Here is a 24,509-nt window from a genome sequence, read left to right on the forward strand (position 1 = left end):
TTCAGTGCTAGGCTGGACTCGATGATCACAGAGGTGCTTTACAACTGATTGTGTGATTAAACATCAGCCTGTTGCTCCAGGTGAGGAAGAGTTTCCAGGAAAATAAAGTTATTGGTGCCATCATTGGAATCCAGGCACAGGAAAGATGCCATTTCCCAACCGGTCCGATGCTTAATTGCGAGAGCACTTCAGTCCGAGCGAGGAGAAATGAGAGCAAACGCCAACTGCCCGTTTATACTTTACAACATTCACATGGCTCTCGCAGCCCCGCAGAGCGCGAAGCCCGGGGCCCGACACCGGCTGCAACCGAGGGTGTCACAGGGTGTCACAGCGGCGCGGGGCCTGTGCCCGCTGCCCGTGCCCTGTCACTGCCCGTGCTCTGTCTGTGCCCGTACCCTGTCACTGCCCATGCTCTGTCTGTGCCCGTGCTCTGTCACTGCCCGTGCCCCGTCACTGCCATTGCTCTGTCTGTCTGTGCCCGTACCCTGTCACTGCCCGTGCCCTGTCACTGCCCGTGCCCTGTCACTGCCCGTGACCTGTCTGTGCCCGTACCCTGTCAATGCCCGTGCCACTGTCACTGCCCATACCCCTGTCACTGTCCGTGCCCTGTCACCGCCCGTACCCTGTCACTGCCCATACCCCTGTCACCGCCCGTACCCTGTCACCGCCCGTGCCCTGTCACTGCCCGTACCCTGTCACCGCCCGTACCCTGTCACCGCCCGTGCCCTGTCACTGCCCATACCCCTGTAACTGCCCGTGCCCTGTCACTGCCCGTGACCTGTCTGTGCCCGTACCCTGTCAATGCCCGTGCCACTGTCACTGCCCATACCCCTGTCACTGTCCGTGCCCTGTCACCGCCCGTACCCTGTCACTGCCCATACCCCTGTCACCGCCCGTACCCTGTCACCGCCCGTGCCCTGTCACTGCCCGTACCCTGTCACCGCCCGTACCCTGTCACCGCCCGTGCCCTGTCACTGCCCATACCCCTGTCACCGCCCGTACCCTGTCACTGCCCATACCCCTGTAACTGCCCGTGCCCTGTCACCGCCCGTGCCCGCTCTCGCTGCCCTCGGCCCAGGCGCGGCGATTGGCGGCGGGCTCTGGGCGGCGGCCGCGGGGCCCGCCGGGAGCTGTAGGCGCGGCCGGACTGCGGCTCCCGGCGCGCCCCGCGCCGGGCGGGGGCAGCGCTGCGGCAGCGGCGGGGCGGGCGCGGAGCCGCCCCGGCCCCTTTGTGTGCGCGGCCGCGGCTCGGGCGCCGCCGCCATCTTGTGCCGGCCGGGCCCGTGTCCGCCGGGGCTCCGCGGGGCAGCGCCGGGGCCGCGCTCCTGCACGGAGCGGGCGAGCGGAGCCTCCCCGCGCTCCCCCGCCCGGGGCCCGTCCCGCGGCCGCCGCTCGGCTCCGTCCGCTCGGCGTCTCGCAAGCGGAGCGCGGCCGCCCCGCCCCGTCTCCCCGCCCCAGCCCGAGCGCCGATGCCGCCGCTGGAGCGGCCCCTGCCCGGGCCGCGGGCGTAGCGGCGGGCGCGGCCAGCGCCGCTCCCCGGGAGGCGGGCGCCCGGCGGGCGAGGAGCATCAGGAGAGCGAGGCCCGGCCCCGCGGAGCCGCCGCCGCCGCTGCCCGCCCCATCAGGCGAGCGGCAGGAGACCCGCCCCGGCCGGCAGCGAGCCGGGCCGCCGCCGCAGCGCCATGAAGATCAAGGATGCCAAGAAGCCGTGTAAGGCCGGGCCGGGGGAGGGGGCGCGGGGCCGCGCGGCGGGCGGTGCCCATCCATGGATCCGGGAGATGCCCGCAGAGACGCGTCTCGCTCCTGTGCGTCCCTCTGAGGGAGGTGTCGGGGTTCAGGTGATCCTCAGTGCTGGCGTCGGGAGGACTAGAATAGAAAGTGATATAATCAGTTTCTTGGGGATGGGTGCTCTTTTTGATGAACCACTTAACCACTGTGCTCAACATCTGCGCAGGTGGCCGCAGTTGCTGCAGATTTGTTTTTTAATCAACTTCTAATTATTTTTAGAGTATTTATTACTAATATTTTGATACAACTCTTTCACTAAAATGTGCTGAATGCTCCCCTTTAATAATCACAGCTGTAATAATATTTCTGGCTATGTGTTATTCTGGAGTGCCATGTTTGTTTTGGAGGGTGGAAACGTGATTCAGACTCAGGTGAATATAAACAAAACGTCTTAAGATTACAGCTACTTCTTAGCAAGAGAGATTTGGGTTGAATATGGTTGATCTATATGCAGTTGATGTGCTCTCAGTGTAACAGATGCACAGCTGTGCAAGGCAACACACCTGTCAAGCTCATACAGGTGTGTCTTAGCTGAAAAGGATGCAGGTTTTTTTGCTCCACTGAGTTTAGCATCTTTTTCTTTGCCATCATACTTAAAGGCCTTACTTTCAGGATGAGTTACTGTATAGAAAAGATGGCTAGTCCCAAATGCCTAGGCCTCGTGTGGTTCATACAGCGTGACTGGCTAAGGAATAGCACGCAGCTAAGAGAGGATATTGGAAATTAATGCCTTAAATTATTTATTGAGCAGCCCAAAAAGAAGAAAATCACCAAACACATATTTAACACAGGAAGTATAAGCACAGCTCTAGAAATAGCTATAAAGGCTTTCAAAGTACGTTGTTTCCTGTGGTCTGGTGGGGAAACCCTAAATATGCATCTTGTAGCACGCAACTAACGATCACCTCTTGTGAGTGCCAGTGTGTGGAAATTGCTGAATTGACTGAAACGATGTTTATGAAGAGTAAAGTTCAGGCAACTTTCTTTTCCCCTGGTATAATATTAAGAAATCTCATCAAAACAGCAGTAGCAGGCTGTAAAATGTTATTTATAGTGGTTTGAGAATTGGAATGGGGAGACTGTCTGCTCCTGCTGTAGAAACCTGCTAATTTCAGGACCGTCTTTGCTGGACCTCAAAGCCTTTGTTTTCTGTAGTGGTAGATTTAAGCCTCATTGTTAAATAACAGTGCAAATGTTACCAAGAAGTTTTAACTGCTCAAATATGCTGCAGTTGTAGTTACACAGGAGTTCCAGTTCTTGAATTTGAACTTTGATGTTGGTTTCATGATGGGAATTAGAAACAGTTGGAGCTGCATAAGCAGGAGGGGCAGGATACAGTGTCAAACTACGTTGTTTATTTTTTCTTGACTCTTGAACACACTTTGGAGCCAGTGACTTTTTAAAAGATAATAGCACAGAGTTTCTTAGGCAGTGAACTTTAGACTCTGTCTGCAGATTTCTGCTCATGGTTAGTCACACTGAGAGAGCAGCTGAATGTTTGAAGAGGACCAGGTGCATAGAAGGCCCTGAAGATGGAAATTGATGCTCAGGGTCTGTGGTACCCAAATTCTGCTGTAAGTTTGGCTTAAATGCTCACATGGACGTGAAAGCTGAGTTGGGCTCACAATTCCACTTACAGACTGCTTACAAATCATTTGGCTAAGACACTTGTAGACACTTTTCAACACAACTGTTGAGTGTACATTCCTTAGACCAAGTGAGTACCTGATCATCTGTGATGGAGCCAGATGTGGTTCTGGGGAAAGATGAATAATTGTTACTTAAGAACCTGCAGAGTAGAATTGAGCAGATTGCTTTAGTCTACCTGTACCTTTGTCTGTGATGTTCAGCATCAGGAAGGAAGGCCTGAATGCAGTTGGCTGGCATGAGAGAGGTGAGGGTAAAATGGAAACACCAAACCAGTTCAGAGTTCCTGATGTGGCTACCCTGCCTAGGCATGCCTGTGTGGACCTCCCTTCCAGATCTTCACTTGACTAGTGCTGCCACTAATTTGATGGAGTAAAAACTGTGTGAAACACAGCAGAATTTATGGAACATGGCTTCTGAGATTGGCTGTCTTGGAAGAGGCTAGTAAAGGGCCATTTAGATCTCATCTGCAGATGATGAGAGGATCAAGCATTTTTAAGGAAGATAAGAGAAATTCAAATCGGGAAAACCTTGTACTAAGTCAGTGCAGCAGTGGGAGCTGGAGAGGTTGTGGAGTGTCCATTCTTGGAGGATTCTTGAAAAACTTCTGAGGCCTCAAAGTGTTGACTGGATGAAGCTGTAGCTGACCTCATCTGGTGCTGGCAGTTTTCCTGCTGGTGTAAGAGACGTCAGACCAGATGACCTCCAGAGAAGCCTTCCAAGCAGCAGTTGCGTGATAGCTCTTCTGAGGAAATGCCCATGGGGAAGAAGGGCTGGCAATTTTCAAGGAAATTTCCAAAGGTTATTTGTGGGTTGAGATGATAAATGTGAGAGCAGCAAGTGTTGCAGAACTGCTTCTGTGTGGGATCTGCCCAAAGGGAAGAGAGCAGGAGCTCATTCAGCGAGCTGTGCATGTTGGCTGGGAAGGCGAGAGGGCTGTGCCAGCATGCTGTGCTCTCCAGGGGAGCTGGAGCCCTTCCTCTTGGCTCTGAGTGTAACCCAGTGCTGAAGGAAGGGCAGACTTGGAGTACTTGATACACTGTGTGTGTTGCTTTTTGCAGTTTGTTCCTTTTGATTGTTTATTGAAAAGAGTTTGAGAACAAATGCCTGTATTTCCCTTGAGGTGAATTGAGACACACTAATATATGACTGTGCGTTGCAGAGATTTGCAAAATCCTGCATCAGTAAAAAGGAAAGATGAAAATTTCAAGTTTATTTTCTCCAATACGGTTCTATGGATGCATACAATCATTGTGGACACATGGAGACTTATTGTAGTAAAATTGATGAAAAATCCATTTGGATTGATGGAGAATCCTGTATAAATAGATGGATTTTTTCCCCCATGGAATTTGCTGCATAGTTAATTTTGTATCCTAGCATTTTCTTATTAGTCCTTGAAAGCTGATTATTAGCCCATAGCAGATGTTAGAGGCTCTCACTTGATTCCAGTTGAAAAATGTATTTCTAGTAATGGATTAATACTGCCAGGAACAGCGTATACTAAAAGTGTTATACACGGTGCATCTTTAAGTGTTAAATTATGCCTCTGCATTCTGTATCTCACCATAATAACACCTATCCCCAAAGAGAGGGCTGCTGAAATGTCAACAAATTACCAGAATGAGCAAGGAGGGAGAAGCTGAAAGCAGCGATATTTTGTCTTGTATTAAGCTTTATGTGGTACCCAGAGTAGAAGTGATACAGCCCATGAAGAGCAGTTACAGTAATTGCCCATTACCACCTGTCCTCCCACTGTGAACGGGGCTGTTCTGGAGCGTGATTAGAGGTGGCTGAGTGGGAGTTTGCAGAGCGTGATGGAGTTTTCCCACAAGGAAAATGGGAGGATGTGCCAGGGTGTGTCAGATACATATAATTTGCATGTTAATTCTGTCCAGCCCAAATATATTTTGAGCCGGACTTGGGATATTTGAACCAAAAACCTGTTACACAACTTGTTAAGGAGAGAAAGTCTCCAGTGTCTCAAGGACTAAGGACACTTAAGTGCAATTTTGCTCATAGGCCATGTAGATTGGTGTTCATGGGCACAGCAAAGGCATTTTGCTGCCCAGCCCTCAGGTTAATCTTGTTTAATTTAACAGTTCAGCAAGCTTTGGTGTGTTTTCTCTTAACTTGTCCCATGGCTCACATTAGCTGCCTTAGCCCCCCAGCTGATTTAGCTGTTAAAATTTGCCATCAGGTTGTACTTCGCTGCATGCTGATGTTTTAGGGAAATGCTGAAAGAATGGATGCACCTGCGAAAATGTATTTGGAGAAACTGCAAAATGCATTTAGTTTATGTGTTTATAAACACTAACTGTGTAATAGTTCAGTATAACTTTTAAATAGTTGTTTGCCTTATCAGTATTCAGATAAGAATGGGATCAAGGTTAGTTTTGTTGCCAAAGACTACGTACTAGGCTGAATTAGATGAGTTTTGGGCATCAGAACTGATGATGCTGCTATCTTCCATAAAGAACTGTTGCAGTGCTGGCAGAAGTGAGTTTAAGTTGTCCTTTGTTGTATTTTAAGGTGGTATAGCATCATGAACTTTGGCACCCTTTGGCAGTTGTTCCCCAAGCCATGTTTGTACTTGGAGTGTGCAACAGTCTTATTTCTTAATAATGCATAAGCTTTCTCACAGAGATGACACAAAATGTGGTAGGCTGTTCTTTGCTGTCACTGACAGCTGAGAATTTTTTTTTCCCCATGGTGCCAAGCTCCCAGCTTGAATTAGGAGTTAGCTACTCTTCTTTGAAGGTTGGATCTCATTAAATTTATGCAGGATTGACCCAGAGTGTTGCTTTATCTTACAGGGAAAATGAAGTATTTCAAAGGTGTTTGTGTTTCAAATATGTCACTACATTCATAGGAAGGAGGTTGACAGGAATCTGTTTCTCAGTCTTTAAAAGCAAAATACAAATAGAACAGTAAACTGAGGAATCTTAGGCTTGACTGAATAAGGGGGGTGTAGTTAAGTCTTTGAGTGTGTACTTCCTGCAGTTTTGGATCCAGAATGGGTGTACAAAATCAGAATACAAGTGTATGGTCTGGGTGGAAAGCTGCAAAGGTCCCCTGAAGAACCCATGGAGAAGGAAAACACTTCAGCCTTTGTGCTTGCATTGGCACAAACAAGACATGTACTGTAATTATTTCATGTGGCATATAAAGACCTTATATGATAAGATATAAGTAACCTTAAGACTGTTGCCAGTGACTGTACAGCACGAACTTGAGAAGTGCAGACACAAGAGAATGAGGCTTCCCTGTGTTATCTCTAAAGATGATTAACGTTTGAATAACAAACAACAGCCACACCAGCATGGGTTTTCTTACTCAGCAGAACTGCTCCATCATTACGTGACCACAGCACTCTTCCCTTGGGGGAAGTACTTTTCTAATTGCAGGAAGCGGCTCTAGGGAATCCTTTTAAAGATCATGGTTTTTTTTTAATTCTGAGCAGGTTGCCCCTCAGAGCTGTCTTCACAGCATGTACTGAGCAATCTGTTGCTTTATTGCAAGGGCTTCTGGTTGCTGTGTCTAGGTAGGGACCACAGTGGCTCCTGGCAGAGCTGGGGAGTGAAAGAAAATCTGGATTTGTAATTAAGGAGGTTGTATGTTATGGTACTCCACTTGGTGTCCTGAAGATAGTTAAATTTAGTGTGAAGTATCACATTAAACACCATATGGGTTTTGACTTCCCAGTTAGTGTTCTGCTTCACGTATCTGTCTCTTCTTGGATAGTAAAGATCTGTAGTTTGTGTATTCTTAAGTAGAGCCTGGCCTGACTTCCTAAAAGCAAAATGAGTGGTTTTGAAATAATTTTATGTAGTTTATGCAAGGTAGTTTGGCTTGTTAAATAAAAAGCTAGATTCTTACTTTTTTCAAATTATTACTGACCACTGCAGACAGGAGGTGAACTTTGAAAAGCTGGGCCCTAGATTTGTTCTTGAATAGCAGTTAAATTCTCAGCAAGGAATATCTCTGAGCTGTACATCACTTTTTGTGGAATATTCCTGGGAATAGCAGTCAAGAGGAAGAGCTAAAAAAATCTTTTAATTATCTAATCCCCACAGAGCTGTGGAAAAAGTCCAGCTTTAGTGCAGGGGAATTGACTCTCCTTATGGATTGGAGCTGTGGAATGATGGTTACAGTTGTGCAAGTCTTCAAACCTAGTATCTGCAGACCTGTAAGCTTGAAAAAAAAAGTTGTGTAATTGGCATCAGCCTCATCCAGACATGCTTCTGTGACTGCTGAAAGGATCAAGCTGATGTCTGGGGCTATTTTTTTCTTAAGGTTTTGCTGCTGGCATTCTGTTCCTAAATCTCTCAGAAAAGCCTGACCCACAAATATAAGTATAAAAATACCTTTTGTAGAGTCATTTATGTGTCCCTGCATCCAGATATGATGGATCCTGTGCCAAGATCTACACTAAGCAAACCTGCAGCAGTAAGAGGAAGGTTCACGAGGTTTCCTTGTTGTGTCCATGTACAGTTACATTCAGATTCGGTAGAATCAGTGTGTTTCTATTATTTAAGGACAGCTCAGGCATAGATAAATCTTGTATCCTTGCAGTCCCAGCTGATTGTGCCTTTGCCATTTGTGTGTATGTAGATCCCCTCTGTGTTTGGAAAACAAAATGGCTTTCATTTTCCTGGCTGCATCTGTAATAAAATCCATATAAATCAATAAGAGTGGCTTGCATGCACAAGAATCCTTGTGTAACACCTTCTTGCTGGTATAAGGACTAAGTGAACAGTACGTGGGCCCAGTTGCTTGTCAGAACTCCTCCACCTTGCAAATGAAACTTGAGCAATGTACTTGCCAGCCAAATCTTCACAAATTTTCAACAGAAAAATGTAAAACTTCCTGGGGTTTGTCACAGGTGAAAACTGACCTATTTCTTCAGTTTCAAAGTCTGTAAATGACTGTTAAGATCACTCAGTTAACCCAGAAAACTGATCTTGTACAGCATGATCCCATTTTTCAGCATACAATGTGTTCTCATTTAAATTATGGACTAAACGTACAGTTCAGCTGTTCTTGTTTTACTTGGTGTACAAGATCCTTAAACCTTAAGACTTACAGAGGCGTGACTAATGCTGTATTTGCAAAAGCTTTTTGGATCATTTAACATGGGATGGAGTGGATCTTCTGACAAGCAGGCATGACTTGCACCAAATCATCCTTAAACTCATCACATGAGCTTTCAGCTGTTTCCCCTTCTTTCCTCTTTTGGAGGACAAGATCTCAGGTGTTCTCTAGGTAGAATCCAGGCAGTGCTTGGGTTGGGGTGTCCTAGTTAAATTCTGCATGGGTTGGATTGACTCCTACAGGCACGTTCTGGTCTGCTGGGTGAATGAATTGCCCTTCTTCAGTTTTGTTCTTGTGACACCATTCATGGCAAGGGGTTGAAACTTGGTGAGGTCACTTAATAAATCCTCAGCTAATTGTGGTCAAGCAGTAAGATGACAAATTTTCCTAAGTCCAGAGTCTCAGGGTGAAGAAGGCTGGTATGCGGTCACAAATTCAATTCATTGTGTCTCTATGCTTAGTCTTATGCTTAACCCTCAGTTTTATGGAAAAGATACCAGGTTTATATTCCACTTCAAACTAGACTTTGCTCACAGAATTTACCTTTGTATTTAAATTTAGTTTATCAAGGTAAGATAACCAATTAACCAATAATAACCATAACCTTTTTTTTTTGTTAATATCTGGCAATATTCTCTTGACACCCATTTCTGAAAGTTGAGGCATCATTGAAGTTTCTTTTCTTCTTAACTTTAACACTCAATAAATAAACTGACACACAGTCAGCCTTGCCTAAATACATTACTGTATTTTGGTAGGTCATTCTTCTCAAGCATAGATGCCACTGGTAATGTAAATACAGTGTAATTGCATCTTGCTCATGATAAGCATATTAACATCTTTCTGGTTTTGTTCCCGAGTTTCATGCTTCTGTAAGATATAAATTACATCAGAAGAGATAAATTGGAATGCTAAAAAAGAAAGAGGAAGCAAAACCAAGCAAGTTACAGTATCAGTTAGGAAATAGAATATGAGCTTCCCAGCTGGATATCCAGGATCTTTTTTAAGCTGTTTCTGGGAAATGACAGTGGGAAAGCTCTCAGTTGAAGATGTTGTCTTTGCTGTGGGGTTTCTAAGTATCTGTTTCACTGCACTTAGTTAGGAATATTTATTGATACAGGCATGTTCAAACTTTGGTCCTGCATATCATAGACAAAGTCCCTTTTAGGAACTGCAGTCATTCCACATAAGGGACGAAGGCAAAGCACTTGTGGTTTAGTGTTGTTAATTTGTGGTACAGAAATTCCCTCTTCCTAGCCAAGGTACCAAAAAAAAGGAAAGAAACCAAAACATGGAACCTAAATTCAGTAATATTAATTTTCTCTTTTGCTTGCACTTTTTAATAGGACATTTTGTCATCCCTTTAACTTCCAGAGATAGAAATTTGGCATCTTAACTGTGTCAATTTTTAAAGAGCATGCACATAAATTAAAAGTTTCCTCTCAACAGCCACATTACGCGAGGGACTGTTAGAGGAGGAGTACCTGGGCTGCCCCTGTTGTCAACTGTAAGGTGTAACCTGCTTTCTTCAATGTGCATTGCAGTCTTTGGGCTGAACTACGTCAGAGCTGCTATTTTAGAAGTGAAGGTTATTTTAATACTTTGTTCTCAATAAGAAAAAGTGGTTGAATTTTGTTTATGAGTTGGTCTAAAAGATAGGGTATAGTTTGGGGAGTTTTTAGTTGAGCTTTCTGAGCACCGTACAGCATTTAAATGTGTAGAGTTGCTCATTTTTCCATGAGGCCAGAGAGACATTTAAGGTCAGGTGATTGAAATGAGCGCTGGTTCTTTTTTCCTGTTAGGTTTATTGTTAATGTCTGTCTTGTTGAAAAGTACAGCCCGGGTCAGTCTTAAACTCCATGTGTGGCTTTTACTCTTCCACAAACCTAGTGGCTCTTTCTTGTATCTTCACAGCTTTCCCATGGTTTGGCATGGACATTGGGGGAACGTTGGTCAAACTTGCCTATTTTGAACCTATTGACATCACTGCAGAGGAGGAGCAGGAGGAAGTGGAAAGCCTGAAGAGCATCCGCAAATACCTGACTTCCAACGTCGCCTACGGATCCACTGGCATTCGGGATGTCCACCTGGAGCTGAAAGACTTAACCATTTTTGCTCGAAGAGGAAACTTGCACTTTATTCGGTTCCCAACTCATGATTTGCCTACCTTTATCCAGATGGGAAGAAACAAAAACTTCTCAACACTACACACGGTGCTCTGTGCCACCGGCGGTGGCGCCTACAAGTTCGAGGAAGACTTTCGCACAGTAGGTAGCCTGGCTCGCCTCTGCCTGAAGCTGATGCTGAAAGCATTGCTGCTGATGGGTTAAAATAGCCTGTAGTTTGAAAAACTGGAGAGCTCTAATATATTTTAGTACTAGTTTTAGTATGGTGAGGGGTTACAGCCTTCCTGGAATCCATAGCATCAGTTAATTGTCTTTGTGCTTTATGAGATAATGGCAGCTTAAATATCACGTGCAGAACCATGGAAGAACTGTAGAGAGCCTTAAGCCCTGCAGAATTTCTGAGCTGTGGTTTTCCTGTGATCCTTGGAGTGTTAATGAAGTTGCAAGGATAGTTAGTACAATACCATTGAGCTTTTTATATGCTGATACCTTAGAAATTACTGTTTTGACTTGTAAGATGGGGGAGGAACCCAACAAACCTTGAATGGATTTTCAGATGTGAGTTCCACCAAGATGACGCACAGTGGGGCCTCTAGGGAATTTGATGACCTTTTTATTGATTTAAATTGATTAAAAATGTTGCTAATTTTTCAATGGAGTAATGTCTTAGTATTCAAAAGTGATCTTTGAGCTTACCAAAGCAGATACTTACACTGCGTTTCTCTTCTTGATTCAGGTCTGAGATCAGGATTTACACTCAGATTAACTTGCTAGTTTATGTATTCAGAATTTAGGTCTGAATTCTTTGTTGGCTTTATAGTGGCATTGAAATTCCTGAATTAGTCATGTGAGATAGCTTCTTAAAGTTGGGCAGTACAAATATAGTCATAAATTTGTAGCACATTTGTGCAATGTTCAACATGTTGCCACAGTCTTTTTTTCTTTCTTAACACAGATTGGAAACCTCCAGCTGCACAAACTGGATGAGCTTGACTGCCTTGTCAAAGGCTTATTGTACATAGACTCTGTCAGCTTCAATGGCCAGGCAGAGTGCTATTATTTTGAAAATGCCTCAGATCCCGAGAGATGCCAAAAGATGCCTTTCAACCTGGATGATCCATACCCATTGCTGGTTGTTAACATTGGTTCAGGAGTCAGTATTTTATCAGTCCATTCCAAAGACAACTATAAAAGAGTAACTGGAACAAGGTAATTTTAAAACCTACATTGGGGTTATTACTCTATGGGGCAATGACACAGGGATCTTTCATGTGAGGAAATGCTGTTTGAAAGCAACTGGTTTTCTCTGTCCTTAGTCTAGGTGGAGGGACCTTCCTTGGGTTATGCAGTTTGCTGACAGGCTGTGAAAGTTTTGAAGAAGCTCTGGAGATGGCATCCAAAGGAGATAGCACACACGCTGACAAGCTGGTTCGGGATATTTATGGTGGAGACTATGAAAGATTTGGTTTACCAGGATGGGCTGTAGCATCCAGGTAAGCAGGAGTCTCTTTGTGGATTCTTCTGTTGGTTTGTGGAGCTTTGAAAACAAGACTTGAACTATTCATGCAGAGAGAACTGCTTTTTTGCAAGGTTTTATTGTATTCAAGATACATTTTTATCCTAAAAGTATGTATCCTCAGCTTTCCTGCTGGTTCAAAGCCATGTGCAAGTGCAGGTGCCTGCTAGGACAATATTGAAGAAACCTCCTGGGGTATTTCATGCCCAGCTTTGTGTGAGTCAGAGGGAACACGAGGTGATAGCAGGAGCAGAGTGCAGAGGTGGTGTGCTGTAACCCAGCAGGCATTTAAACACCACTCAGGCACACCCTCCAGTGAGATGGGGGAGAGAACTGGGAGGAAAAAAGTAAAACTGATGTGTTAGATAAAGAGTGTTTAACAGGACAGAAATGGAACAGAACAGAATGGTCTGCTCGCCACTCCTTGTGCACCCCCATTGTGCTCACTGGTGGGATTGCAGTGAGGAGCAGAAAAGGCCTTGACTGCTCAGCAATAACAAAAACATCCCTGTGTTATCAGGAGTTTCCAGCACAAATCCAAAACACAGCTCCATGGTAGCTACCATGAAGAGAATTAACTATCCCAGCTAAAACCAGCACACAGCTACTAGGAAGAAAATTAATTTTGTCCCAGTCAAAATCAGTACTAGAGAGGGGAAAAAAAGTACCAATTTCTTTTTATATTTCCTAGAGTCTTTTAGTAGAGCTGTTGTCTAGAGGGAAGGTGAGTGGGCAATGACTTTTGTGTTGGTCTTGCAGTGGAGAAATTCCTAATTTTTTTGGAAATGTGGTTGTCACTACAGACACCTGATGTAATGTTTTAACTACTTTTCTCACTGAAGAGGGCTGTTGAACACAAACAGTTTGCACAATGAGAATGTCATTGTCATCAACAGAGGACTTTGTAACAGCTGCACACACCATTTCCATTGGAGAATATTATCAATGATATTACAGCTTCACTACCCTTATGAAAGATAAGAAAAATAAACTCTGCAAGCGAAACTAATAGGTACATAAGAGTGTTCATTAAATCTTTGTTGTTATTCCATAGGGAGTCATAATTCATGGCAACTTAATTGTTGTCCCTCTCCAGGCACCTGAGTCCAAGCCTCTTGAGAGCCCATGTGCTGAGAGGTTTTAATATGTGTGAACTTTACACTTCAGTCAATAACATTTTAACTTGCTTTATGGTGGTACTTTCTGTTCTCAGTTGCTTTTTAAGATCCTTAAGAGCTTTAATGGCTTTTTGAGTTTTAGAATAATCAGGATTCTTGCTCTTCAAACTGACTTAGATCTGGCTCAGAGTCCTTGGTGGTAAAATATCACACGTAGCTATGAATTCTTGTCTTTTCTTTTGTGCTGTGCATGGTAAGGCAAGTGCCCTTCTGATCCAGAACTCTTTAATTTGTGCAGCCTAAATTACATTCTGTCACTCTTCATTTTGTTTCAGAGGGTTGAGTTTCATCATAAAATCATTCAAGTCATGGTTTTCTTCTACTTTGAGAATGAAAGAATGGATAGGTATTTGTGAGGAAGCAAGCATGAGAAGTGGAGGGTTTACCAATCAAGCAGTGACTTAATTTACAGTGACTAGATTTGCAGAGTAGTCTTCTGTGAAGAATAAAATTGTTTTACTGTAGGTGGTTCTTCATGGAAGTTAACAATCTGAACAAAAATAATTTGCTGGGGGGCTGTTATTGTAACACAATTGACTGTTTCCTGTGAAGGAATAAATATAGGTGTAGTGTCAGACTGCTGTATTTAATACAGACTTAAAAAGCAAGCTCCTCAAAGAGGAAACATGCAACATAGGTTTTGTTACAGCATAAAAAAATCCATTTTGAAATTATTTCAAATGCACATGAATCACTTTGTAACTCATGGCCTTTTCTCCTGTTCTAGTTTTGGGAATATGATCTACAAAGAGAAGAGGGAGTCTGTCAGTAAAGAAGATCTTGCTAGAGCCATATTGGTCACCATCACCAATAACATTGGCTCTATTGCCCGGATGTGTGCAGTAAATGAGGTAAAACCTGACAAGGAAATGATCTATCAACAGCTCTGTTATTTGTCTTCACATGAAATGACTGCTAAAATGCTGTATCATTTTAAACCTTTTAATACATTCTCAAATGAAATGAGGAAATGCATGTAGTAGCTTTGAGCTGGGCCTGCAATCACCCTGCTTTAGCAAGGGGACTTCACGTCCTTCATGCCAACGTCCTGTGCTTACCTGCAGCTTTGGGCTCCATTCTTTAACAAAGCTCCTCATCAGGTACCCTCCCCTTTGGCAAAGAGATCCTTGTCCCACTTCTCCAGAGACAGTCAGAATATTCTGAAGCAGTTCCTAGTACTTTAACCACAGAACAGCCAGGCTTGCAAAGGACTCCTGGAGATTATGTAGTCCAGCTCCTGTGCCAAGGCAGGGTCACCTAGGGAATGCATGCAGCCCTGAGACGTGGACTCAGAGACAATCTGTGGACTCTGTGCTTGGAGATTTCAAAATTCATTACTTGAGCAACTGCAGCATTTAGGCTGCTGAAAGTCTTGCTTTAAGCAGTGCATAATGATGGCCTCCAGTTTCTCCAAGCTGAAATTATCGTCTGATCAAAGCCTTGTTTCTAGATAAACATTATTTTTTATTTTTTTCTAGCTCTTGAGACTTTAAAATTGCTCTGACACCTCTTATCTTGCATGTTGATACAGAGAAGGTTTCCTGCCATCTTCTGTTTCTCAGAGTTCAAAAAATAGCCAGTATGTGTTCAGTATTAGTGTGGACAGCCAAGAAGCTGTGTAAGAATACTGAATTTAGGCGTAGAAGACATGAGAGTCTGAGCAGCAGGGATTTCTTCCTTCATTATCAACAAACTTGGGATAAAATGAGGTTTAGTAATAGCTTTCTTGGGGAAGACTATGGGTAACTGAATTTAGAGTTCTACTTAAAATCTTTGCATGTGATGGTCTCAGAAGTACCAACAGCCCTGTTAGCTGCAGTAATCCTCCTTTTGCTTGGGAGCCAGATTAATTATATTTTCTGGTTTTAATATTGTACCTTCTCCCTCAGTTTCATTATCTTTCTCTCATGTCTGTCTTGGAGAATGAAGATCGTTTTGTGAGTGTTAATTGTGGCTTTTTGCTTTATGGCAATGCTTAATAACAAAAGAGTTAAAATGAAGATGAAGTTGAAAGTACATTCTACATGTCTTAGGCAAATTATGCAATCTATATTTAAGGGTGGGAGTAAATGAGGACAAATCAGAACTTGTAAACTGCACAAACTACCTTTATTCCGAATGGTTTTTGGTCTAATTCCAGCTATGTCACAGAACTACAAACCATAAGAAATAGCTAATAGGGATACACAAAGTAATACCTTGAACTGATGTCTAAAGATGAAATAAATGTAATTATTTTGATTTCTTGCAGTAGAGCAGAATTACATTTTTGTTTCTTAACTATGTGTCTACTTTGTCTTCACTGGAACTAATCAAGACAGTTAAAAAACAGTTGCATATGAGACATTTGACTACAGGTTGAATTGTCATATTAGTTATTGTAATAACTTGGAAATGATCATTTATTTAATGCAATTAAGTGCTTTTTAAAGCACTGTGCTAGGGACTAACACAATTACATTTTCTTTGGTTCTTCCTCTTGGGTCATTAAACCAGTGTTTAATGTTTTAGCTTAGTGCTGGATTTACTCCAGTTAATGGGGAATATTAAGTGATTTTCACTTTTTTACATTTGACTGGATTAAAATTCACAGCTCACTTGTAGTATTCAAGGACTCTTAGTGTGATGCCAGGCTGAGGTATGCTGAGGGCTGAAGATGAAAGGAACATCTGTCATGTCTTACTGCCTTCGGCTTCTTTACAGTGCTGCCTTGTTGCATATGGATCAAGCAGCATTGTACAGGGCTATGAAGGCATTGAGTCTTCTCTACCAAACAGAAGTAGCTTTCATTTAATTTCTTTCTTAGCTGGGTTCTTTCTTTGGTGTTATTGCTGAAAATGCTCACTTAATTTGAAACACAAATGCTACTTGTCTGTAAATTAAGTCCTTTAATTCTCGAGGGCTGCACCGTTTTTCCTTCTCCCCATGTGTGCTGTGCTTTAAATTTTGGAACCATGTTTTAATTGTGGGTTGTTTGGTTTTTCTGTGGTTTTTTCCTTACTTTGAGACAGTCTTCTCTTTCATAGCTTAATTTTTCAAAGCTGTGTTAAACAGTGAAAAGACTTAATCCTTTGCTGGTTTTTTTTTTTTTTTTTAGAAAATAAACAGAGTTGTGTTTGTTGGCAACTTTTTGCGTGTGAACACTTTGTCAATGAAGCTTCTTGCATATGCACTGGATTACTGGTCAAAAGGTCAGCTGAAGGCCTTGTTCCTAGAACATGAGGTATGCTGTGGCTCATTTATCTCTGTGTGCTGTTTCACCATAAATTAGAAATGCCTCTGAGTAGCTCTCATGTGTGATATCCTGAGGCACCAAGTGCTCAGTAAATATTAGAAATAACAGGAGGTTTGTCTTGCTGAATTGGTTCTCTGGGAACAGTTTTCTGCCGGGGAAGTACTTCAGTCACTTTGGGGTTTCTCAGTTCGTGCTGTGGATCTCTGGAGAGGGACAGCAAAATGTTAAACTCTGTGCTAAGGGTCAGCAGTCTTCCTTGGGTTTGGGTGGAAACAACAGTGAGTACTGTGTTTCAAAGAGGGCAGAAATGAAAGCTTGGCCCTTTGAAACACTTCCATTGTTCTCAGCTGAGCTTGAGCAATGTCTTGAAAGTCAAGACTGCTTTGACAAGGCCTGTTTTCATTCCACAACAGGCCCCTCAGAGCTATTGTAGTGATTTTATGCTTTGAGAATAACTTGCTTTTGGGCAGCTTCTGCCATCTGGATCAGTATGCAGTACTGAGAGCTTTGACCTGTTCTGGTTGAAATACAGGCAATCAGTATTAGTTACAGGTGCAACAGTTGCTGACTTACAGCTTCTGGGCAGTGGGTTGGGAGTTTTTGTCCTCAGTTTCTTGGTCTGAAAACTCTTTTCCTTTATTGCTTATCCCAAGACTGTCTGTTCTGATGGCCACAGTAACAGTGGAATGGTTCCTTGTTAGTTCTACCCTCTACAGATTTTTCTTGGGTAAATTTTAAACTCGCATTTGGTCAAGTGTATATTTCTAAACACCTGAATACTTCTTAGGTTTAGGGAGGGGGACGATTTCATTCCACAGGGGAAAAATAATTCAACATGAGAACGTGGTTATTTGCATGCAGGTAGTTAGACAGTCCAAAAGTGTGATATGTGGATATAATTGGAGAAATTTTTCACTTTTACTTTAGGAATAACGTTGCTATGGGTATTGAAGATGTTTTAACATGCAAAAAATGCAGCTTCTCTAGGAAGAAAAAACCAAACCTGATTTCCATGCTTTAGAAGTCACTGCTACCTGTCTTAGTGGTCCTGCAGTGTATGGTCAGGCTTGGCAGGAAACCTCCTAAAGTCAAGCTAGATAAGAGGGATAAAATGTTTGTTTCACAAAGCCTTAAATAATTACTGTGAAATATTATATATTAAAAGTATATCATGTTCTTTCTGTAGCATTGATTGATCAGATGATTGTTGTCACTAAAATATGATTAGTGCAGAATTTAATACCCTACTTAAACTTGTTTGGTTTTTTTTTTTAACAGGGATACTTTGGAGCTGTTGGTGCTCTGCTTGGGCTGCCAAATTTCAGTTGAGATACCAGATGTCACTACACTGAACTATTTTCCACCTGAACGATGCTTGTTTATGTCGATGGGAATCAAATCTGGGGAGGGGAGAAGAAAATAGTTGATTTTCTGTAACTCTTTTGTAAGAAGTGATGAAGCTACTGAGTATTGCTGTTGTAAGGAACGGGGTTTCACTCTGCTGGGCATTGGCAAGTGAACTGTTTGTGGCTATTATTTATGTTCTTGGGTACGTGTAGCCAGTAGTGAACTTCTAATATGCAATACATCCTCTGAAAACAACTTTCCAGAAATGCCAGGAAAAGGAATGCCAAACCCTTAAGTGCTCAGGATGCAAATATTGCAGGTTTATTCCCAAGGCTTTAGGCCCATCAGTTTATATATAGAATTGATGACCGAATATTTCTTTTCATTAGTTATACTGTTATTATCAGCACAAGTTTTATGTGTGCTTACAGAAAACAAAAGACAGCCAGGTACTATTGACAAGATGAGGAAACTGTAGACAATTGCTTCCCACAGTAAACACAGTAATTATTTTATTTTTATGTGTAATGGAAATAATATTAATGCTTTAATTTACAGTGGAAAGAACAGAAACACAAAGAATCAGCCAAAGCAGCAGATTAAGCAGTTGATATTTTGAAGGTTTCATGAAGATACCTTAATTTATTGGAAGCTGGTATTTTGGGAAGATTCCTCTGTCTTTGATGTGTTTTAGAAACGAGTTCAGTGATTAATGAAGGCAGGTTTTGGGGGGGGAAGATTTTTTTAAGGGTTTTTTTTTTTTGGGGGGGGGACATGACTTCCAAAATGCCTTCTGGATTACTTGTTTTTTTCTTTTTTGCCTCACAAATTCTGCCATCATGAATCATCATTTGTAAAGGTACCCTAAAGCCTGAGAGAATTGAAGAAATCTTTATAAAATAGACTAATTTGGGATCTCATAATTCTGATGCTTTGGCTTATTTCTGTAGAGGTTTGGAAAAAATTTTGCCCCATCCTCCTGATTTGAAGTTGTGATTTCCCTGTAATTTTGTAAGAGTTGATCAAAATTCAAGCAGATGATGAAGTTGAAAGGTTACTTTTGGATTTGGAAGTTTGATTTTGGAAGTTGAGGACAACATCAGAGTTTGTATTGCAGCAGCAAATGGACCAATATTTAATGCACTTGCAATATGGAACCATTCATCAAATTGTGGCCTTGGGATAAAATCCATACTCTGGAACTGATTTTTGGGGTTTTCTGTAGAGTTTTAAAATTTACAGTTGTGATTATTACAGTAACTTCAGTCCTGAAGCCAGGGCATGAGATCTTAAACTTACAGGACTATTACAGAGTCAGTAGCTATATGACTTTTTGTGGACTAAAGCTACCCAGTTTTGTGATATTTTCCTGTTCAATTTATTTCCTGTAGGTGCATGAGGAGCAGCCAGACTCAAACATGTTCATGTCTTGGGCTTTAAGGTTTTTAAAACGGATTGCTCAAGTATTCCACAGCATGGCTGTGTTGTATTTACAGATACATCCCCCTTGTGTTAGAAACCCCTGTGCTATTTTCACTCTTCTCTTTCTTAAAATTCAAAGCCCCAAACTAACATCATAGGTTTTTGCTTTTCAAATTTTCTGTGGTCCTTTAAGAGTACAGTACCTTAGAGTAGGCAACTCATGAAGTGCAATGCTAATCACAAATGCAGTTCCATTTATTGTTGCTTTTCCTGGTACTTGTACTACATTTCCATTGTGCTTGCTTTGATGTTTCACTATAGACATAAACAACTAAAAATTACACTCACAGTTCAGCTGATCTAATGCTAAATCAGAGCACTTCAGAAAATGAGTGAATACACTTTTTCTAGAATGTCTTTATAAATGCTGTAAACTGTTCCTTTTAAGTTAGGATCGACTATCAAAAGTAACCTTTATTTGGTTATAAAACTGTGTATAAACTTAATTTTCTGAATGTTCTGGCAGCCTGCTGAAAATTTTGCAAACTAACTGCATATTTTACTTGCAAAGGGTGCTTTAGGAGACTTACTACAGCTCCATTAGAAACAGTTCCTTTAATCCATGTTTATTGCTACTTCACTTCGTTTGTGATACTCAGAGTCCTCTTGAAGCAGTAGTTAGAAGCTACTTGTGTATTTAACCAAAAGCACATATAGAAGATGATTACTTAATACCCATAGTTCTTTAAACCAATTGAAGTTGATGTGACCTAACATACATTTTTTTTAAAGTAAACTGTACAGAGTTACAAAACAAGCAAATGGAGTAATTCTTGAATAGCTGTACTGTATAGAAACTACTGTGAGAATCAAAAAGTATGCCCTACCTCTGTTTTATTTCCCTTGAGCTTCTAAAAGAATTGGCTTCCTGTTGCTAATTTTATCAGCACAATTGTTACTTCATTACAAGAGCAACCACAGCAGTTGTCAAGCCCTACTGTAAAGCCCAGGGGTCCCATGTTTAAGCCACATCTTTGGGTTTCATCTCATTTTCTGTCAGCTTAGAACTTGTTACCAGAGTCTCCAAAGATTGACTCTACCACCAGGAGAAATGATAGGCATCACCAATAGTTGCAAGATAAGCCTTACTGTATTTTCTTCTAAATTCTCTTGTAAACAGGTTGAAAATGCTTGTTTCTTTTATATGAGTCACTGAAGTAAGTTGCTTTTTCCTAAGAGAGTCTGTTTTTCCTTTCACCCTTGCCATTTCTTTTCCTTAGAGCTAATTGGTTGAAGCAGCTTTAGGGAGAATTGATTCAGAGTGATGTACTACAGTAGAGAAAATTTGGGGTTTTCTCAGGACTACTGTTGTCTTCTCAAGTGGAACCACTTTGTAGAGGAAAGTTCTGTGATAGTTCTTGAAAGTAAAATGTAAGACCCATTTTGAATGTGTAATCATTTGCAGCTTAGTCAGCCATGTGAGTGCCTTTTAATTTTTTCATAGAATGCCAATTTTATGGTACTGGGACTTTATCCATGAGGTTTCCTAACCAATATACTTATCAGAGAAATAGCAGGTAATTTTATTGGCCATGGAGATGATCCCTTGAATCTAGTGGAGCAGAAGATACCAGGAAAAAAATCAAGTTTAGTCTTGGGGTAAGGATTTTGCATTTCTTGGTCTTACCTCTCCAGCTTGGTCCTTTCAAGTATTATGCACAGTTTTATTGTATCATTATCTCCCTAAAAATCATGCAAGTTTATAATGAGATAAGTACTGTTTATTTCTAGGTAGAGAAGTTCAATCTTAGGTGAAGTTATTCCAAGCTATTAAATGTAACCACTTTGACCTTTCCGTGTCTACTTGGGTAATTGCAGTTTGAATGAAAGGGGACCTCTCACAATACATCTTGAATAGTTAACAGGCTGGAATTAAAACATCCTCAGTGTTCTTTACTGAACTGAGCAGAGGTTTAAATACAAACAAGTTTTCATTCTTTTTAGTAAAGTCTTTATACATTTAGCAGTTCAGAGAGAAGCTGCAGTGATGCACCCTGTGTCTTAGTTTGCTCAGGGTTTCCAGAGTATGTTCAGGTGTCTGCCCTGCCTTTTGAAGATGTTTAAATCCCTCAAGCACTTGTGTGATTCTGCCAACAGGTGCTCATAATTGAGAGTTACAGGGTGGAAAGCAGAGAGACCACCCACGTTGTCCCACTTGGCCTCAGCTGCATATTCAAAAGCTCTGGCTTCTCCTGGTGGATCATCTGCTCCTTCAGTGGTACTGTGACATTCCTGCTTGCACTTGAGTTGGTAGTACAGATGCAAGGTGCCTGTAAGGGCTGTAATACTCTTTTGCCTCAACCCAATACAGATTTTCAGGAAACACCTGCTTCCAGATCCGTTGAAATAACTTCTCATTTCTAAGTATTTCAGAATAGCAATGGGGTTTTAATGTTTGGAACTGATTAAAGGGTCTTTCATCTAGAGTAGATCTCTGCTAGATTAGATGGTATCTTTCACATCGAGTCAATAATTTTCATTAATGAATAAATTTGCAGTCAACCTGTTTTTAAATATCACTTCCATTGTGGACATTCTGGATACCACTGTAATCCTGAGGAAGCAGTGACTTCAGAGCAGAGGCAAAGGTCAGTGTGGTTCTGTTGAGCTAGTTCTGGTCAGTTCTAGTTATAACAAGACTAATTCTTCCCCTTGTCACTTTTTTTTTTTCTTATCTGCATCTTTTTATGTAGGCTTAAAAACCCTATAATAAGTAACAGAGCTTTGCTGAGGTTAAAAAGTGAACAAACATCTGTGGGCCAGGTTGGAAGTGTTTGAGGAAGGCCTGTCGGTCCCAGTGCAGAGCTGGGGACACTCAGTTTCTGTTTGGGTGTGGTAATTTTCTCACTTCCTGTCAATGCACAGTCAGAGCTGGTGGGTGTCACAATCACTGTGAATAAAATGGAAGAATTTAGTCCTCAGACATGACCATGGGAGATTAAAAAAATGCATTTTCACAGTGTAGAAGGATAATTCCCGCTCAAAGTTCTTTAAAGTTTTACAGATGTATTCCAAAGTACATCACCAGTATTTTCTCAACTGTGGTAAAATTAGTAATTCTCTAAGTTAACAAAAGTCTGCAAATAAGCCTGTTTTATTAGTTTCATTTGCATCACACATGGAAAGCATATTAAGTATTCTTAAAAACTCACTTTTGAAAACATCTCAGATGATGCTGTAATATGTCTGTAATTATTAATGTGCAAATGGAATATGTTTGAGCAATCTCAGTTTGCATAACTGAGTGTCAAGTCCTGCTCACTCTCTAGTTACTTCAGTAAATCATGCTTTTAAACTAATGAGTGAGATTTGACCTCAAGGTCTTCTGCCTGGGGAACACAGTAATGCTACTTTGCATATTCCTGCTGGTGCTAAATCATCTGTTGAAAATAAAGATTCTAAATAGAAATTGTAAATAAAATATTTATGGCCTGGTCCTTTTGACAGACTTAAATTTTATCATTTGCCAATACTTTTTGGCCTTATTTTGACTTTCCCTTTTGGGTTTGGTTTTTTTGACTGCGTGGACTGTGTGTGTTAATGTGGCAAGTCATTGGCAGGTGTGGCTTCCTGTGCTGCTTTATGTGAGGCCCGTGGCACATTAGGAGACAGATGGGATTTCATAGCTGGATTTCCATGTTATCTTTCATCTTGTTTTGTTACTGTAGCTCTTTGCACAAATTTGTGTCAAGTAGAACACAATTGGCATTTGTTCTCTGCTAAAACTTCCAAGAATGTCAGCCACTGCTGAAAGTGTTTAGGAAAGCTGTTGAAAAGTCAGAAACACCCATTTAAAGTCATTTTAAAATCTAAATGTACTAATTAGTGTCGCCTATAAAATGAACTGGAATATAGAGTGCTGGTTGCTAATCTTTGCTATAAATTGCTGACATTTCACAATTCATATTTCTGGCATCAGTTTAAGAAATTGTAAATACAGGCTTTGGGAGGAGGTGTACTAGTTTCAGATTGTGCATTATGAAAGACTAGTGAATTAGTATTTTGAGACATAAAATTACAACAGCTAGAACATGAAAATTAATGTTTGTGTTAGGGTATAGAGGGCTTTAGATAACCTGCACTTTTACATTCTTGAGTTTTGGCATTTTAACAAATAAACATTTAACTTTCCATTTACTGTCTCACCATATGCAGGCCTTGTAATCACCAGATGCTGTCTTCAAGTACTTGTTTTAGTTAGCAAAGCAGAGAGGCAAATTTGTAACTTGTAAACCCTGGTAGGATGGAAATTCTCTGAAGAGCCATTTGGTTAAGTTGCCTTATTCTATTACATTGCACTCATGGTATGTCTCTGCTTCCTTGTTTACTGTTCAGACACTGAAGATGTGATGTAAAAATATGTGCTACAAATTTTTCATCATAAATTACTCATGAATACCTTTGTGTCACCTGTTAAACAGCTCTTGTAAATGATGCCTTTATGCCATCTGTAATACAGCTCTTGTAAATTGTTTAAATTATTTTTCTTTTTATAGATTCTCATTATTGAATGTACAGATTAGATCCCTTTAATATGTCACTGAGCAATTTGATTTGGGCCCAAATATGGACAATGCTGTAATTCATCCCATCAAAACTGTAAATAATTCTTTACTGCTTGTTTGCATGAGTGAAGTTTGGATTTCATTTGCTTTGTCATAAACCAACTCCTCTGTCATGGGCCTACTTTTTACAGTTTATTTTCCTGGTTTTATTGCCATTTGTTCCGTACAAATGTTGAAACAGTACTTTGTCTTTTCCTAATAAATAATTTGAGATTGTTCATTGTTGGCCTGCATTTGTGGGTTTTGTGGGAGGGATTTCTGGGTGTGTTCCTTTCTTTTGGCATTGTAAATTTCTGCAACATTTGGTACTGGGGGTTGTTGCAGAATATCTTTAACTACGGCAATGTGACAGCTGTGGTTTCATGCTCTTTTCTTCCTCTCTAATTCACAGCTCTTGGATTCAGGTGCAGTTTTCAGAAACACTGGATGGGCTATAGAGCCCTGGTTTGCAGTGTTGAAGAGTGAAGTGTGCTCTGGAAGCACTCTAAGCTTTCCCCTTCCAAATCCACCTGGGAGCACCTGCTGCTCCCT

The 24,509-nt window shown here is 41.5% G+C and overlaps 1 protein-coding gene across 3 annotated transcripts; it reads left to right on the forward strand.

The window, feature by feature from the left end:
- The first annotated feature begins 1,199 nt into the window (after positions 1-1,199).
- PANK3 (pantothenate kinase 3) lies at positions 1,200-24,198 on the forward strand. Of its 3 annotated transcripts, none has more exons than XM_038150047.1 (7): positions 1,200-1,805; positions 10,444-10,796; positions 11,611-11,864; positions 11,972-12,148; positions 14,077-14,200; positions 16,447-16,572; positions 17,863-24,198. In XM_038150047.1, exons 1-7 carry the CDS (start codon positions 1,766-1,768, stop codon positions 17,911-17,913), a joined length of 1,125 nt encoding a protein of 374 aa, XP_038005975.1. In that variant the 5' UTR covers positions 1,200-1,765; the 3' UTR covers positions 17,914-24,198. The 3 variants fall into 3 exon arrangements, with proteins under 3 accessions (XP_038005975.1, XP_038005976.1, XP_038005977.1); XM_038150048.1 differs by having other exon boundaries at positions 1,201-1,710; XM_038150049.1 differs by having other exon boundaries at positions 1,724-1,838.
- The last annotated feature ends 311 nt before the right edge of the window (positions 24,199-24,509 follow it).

Source organism: Motacilla alba, chromosome 13 (genome assembly GCF_015832195.1).
Source record: "Motacilla alba alba isolate MOTALB_02 chromosome 13, Motacilla_alba_V1.0_pri, whole genome shotgun sequence".
Lineage (NCBI taxonomy): Eukaryota > Metazoa > Chordata > Aves > Passeriformes > Motacillidae > Motacilla > Motacilla alba.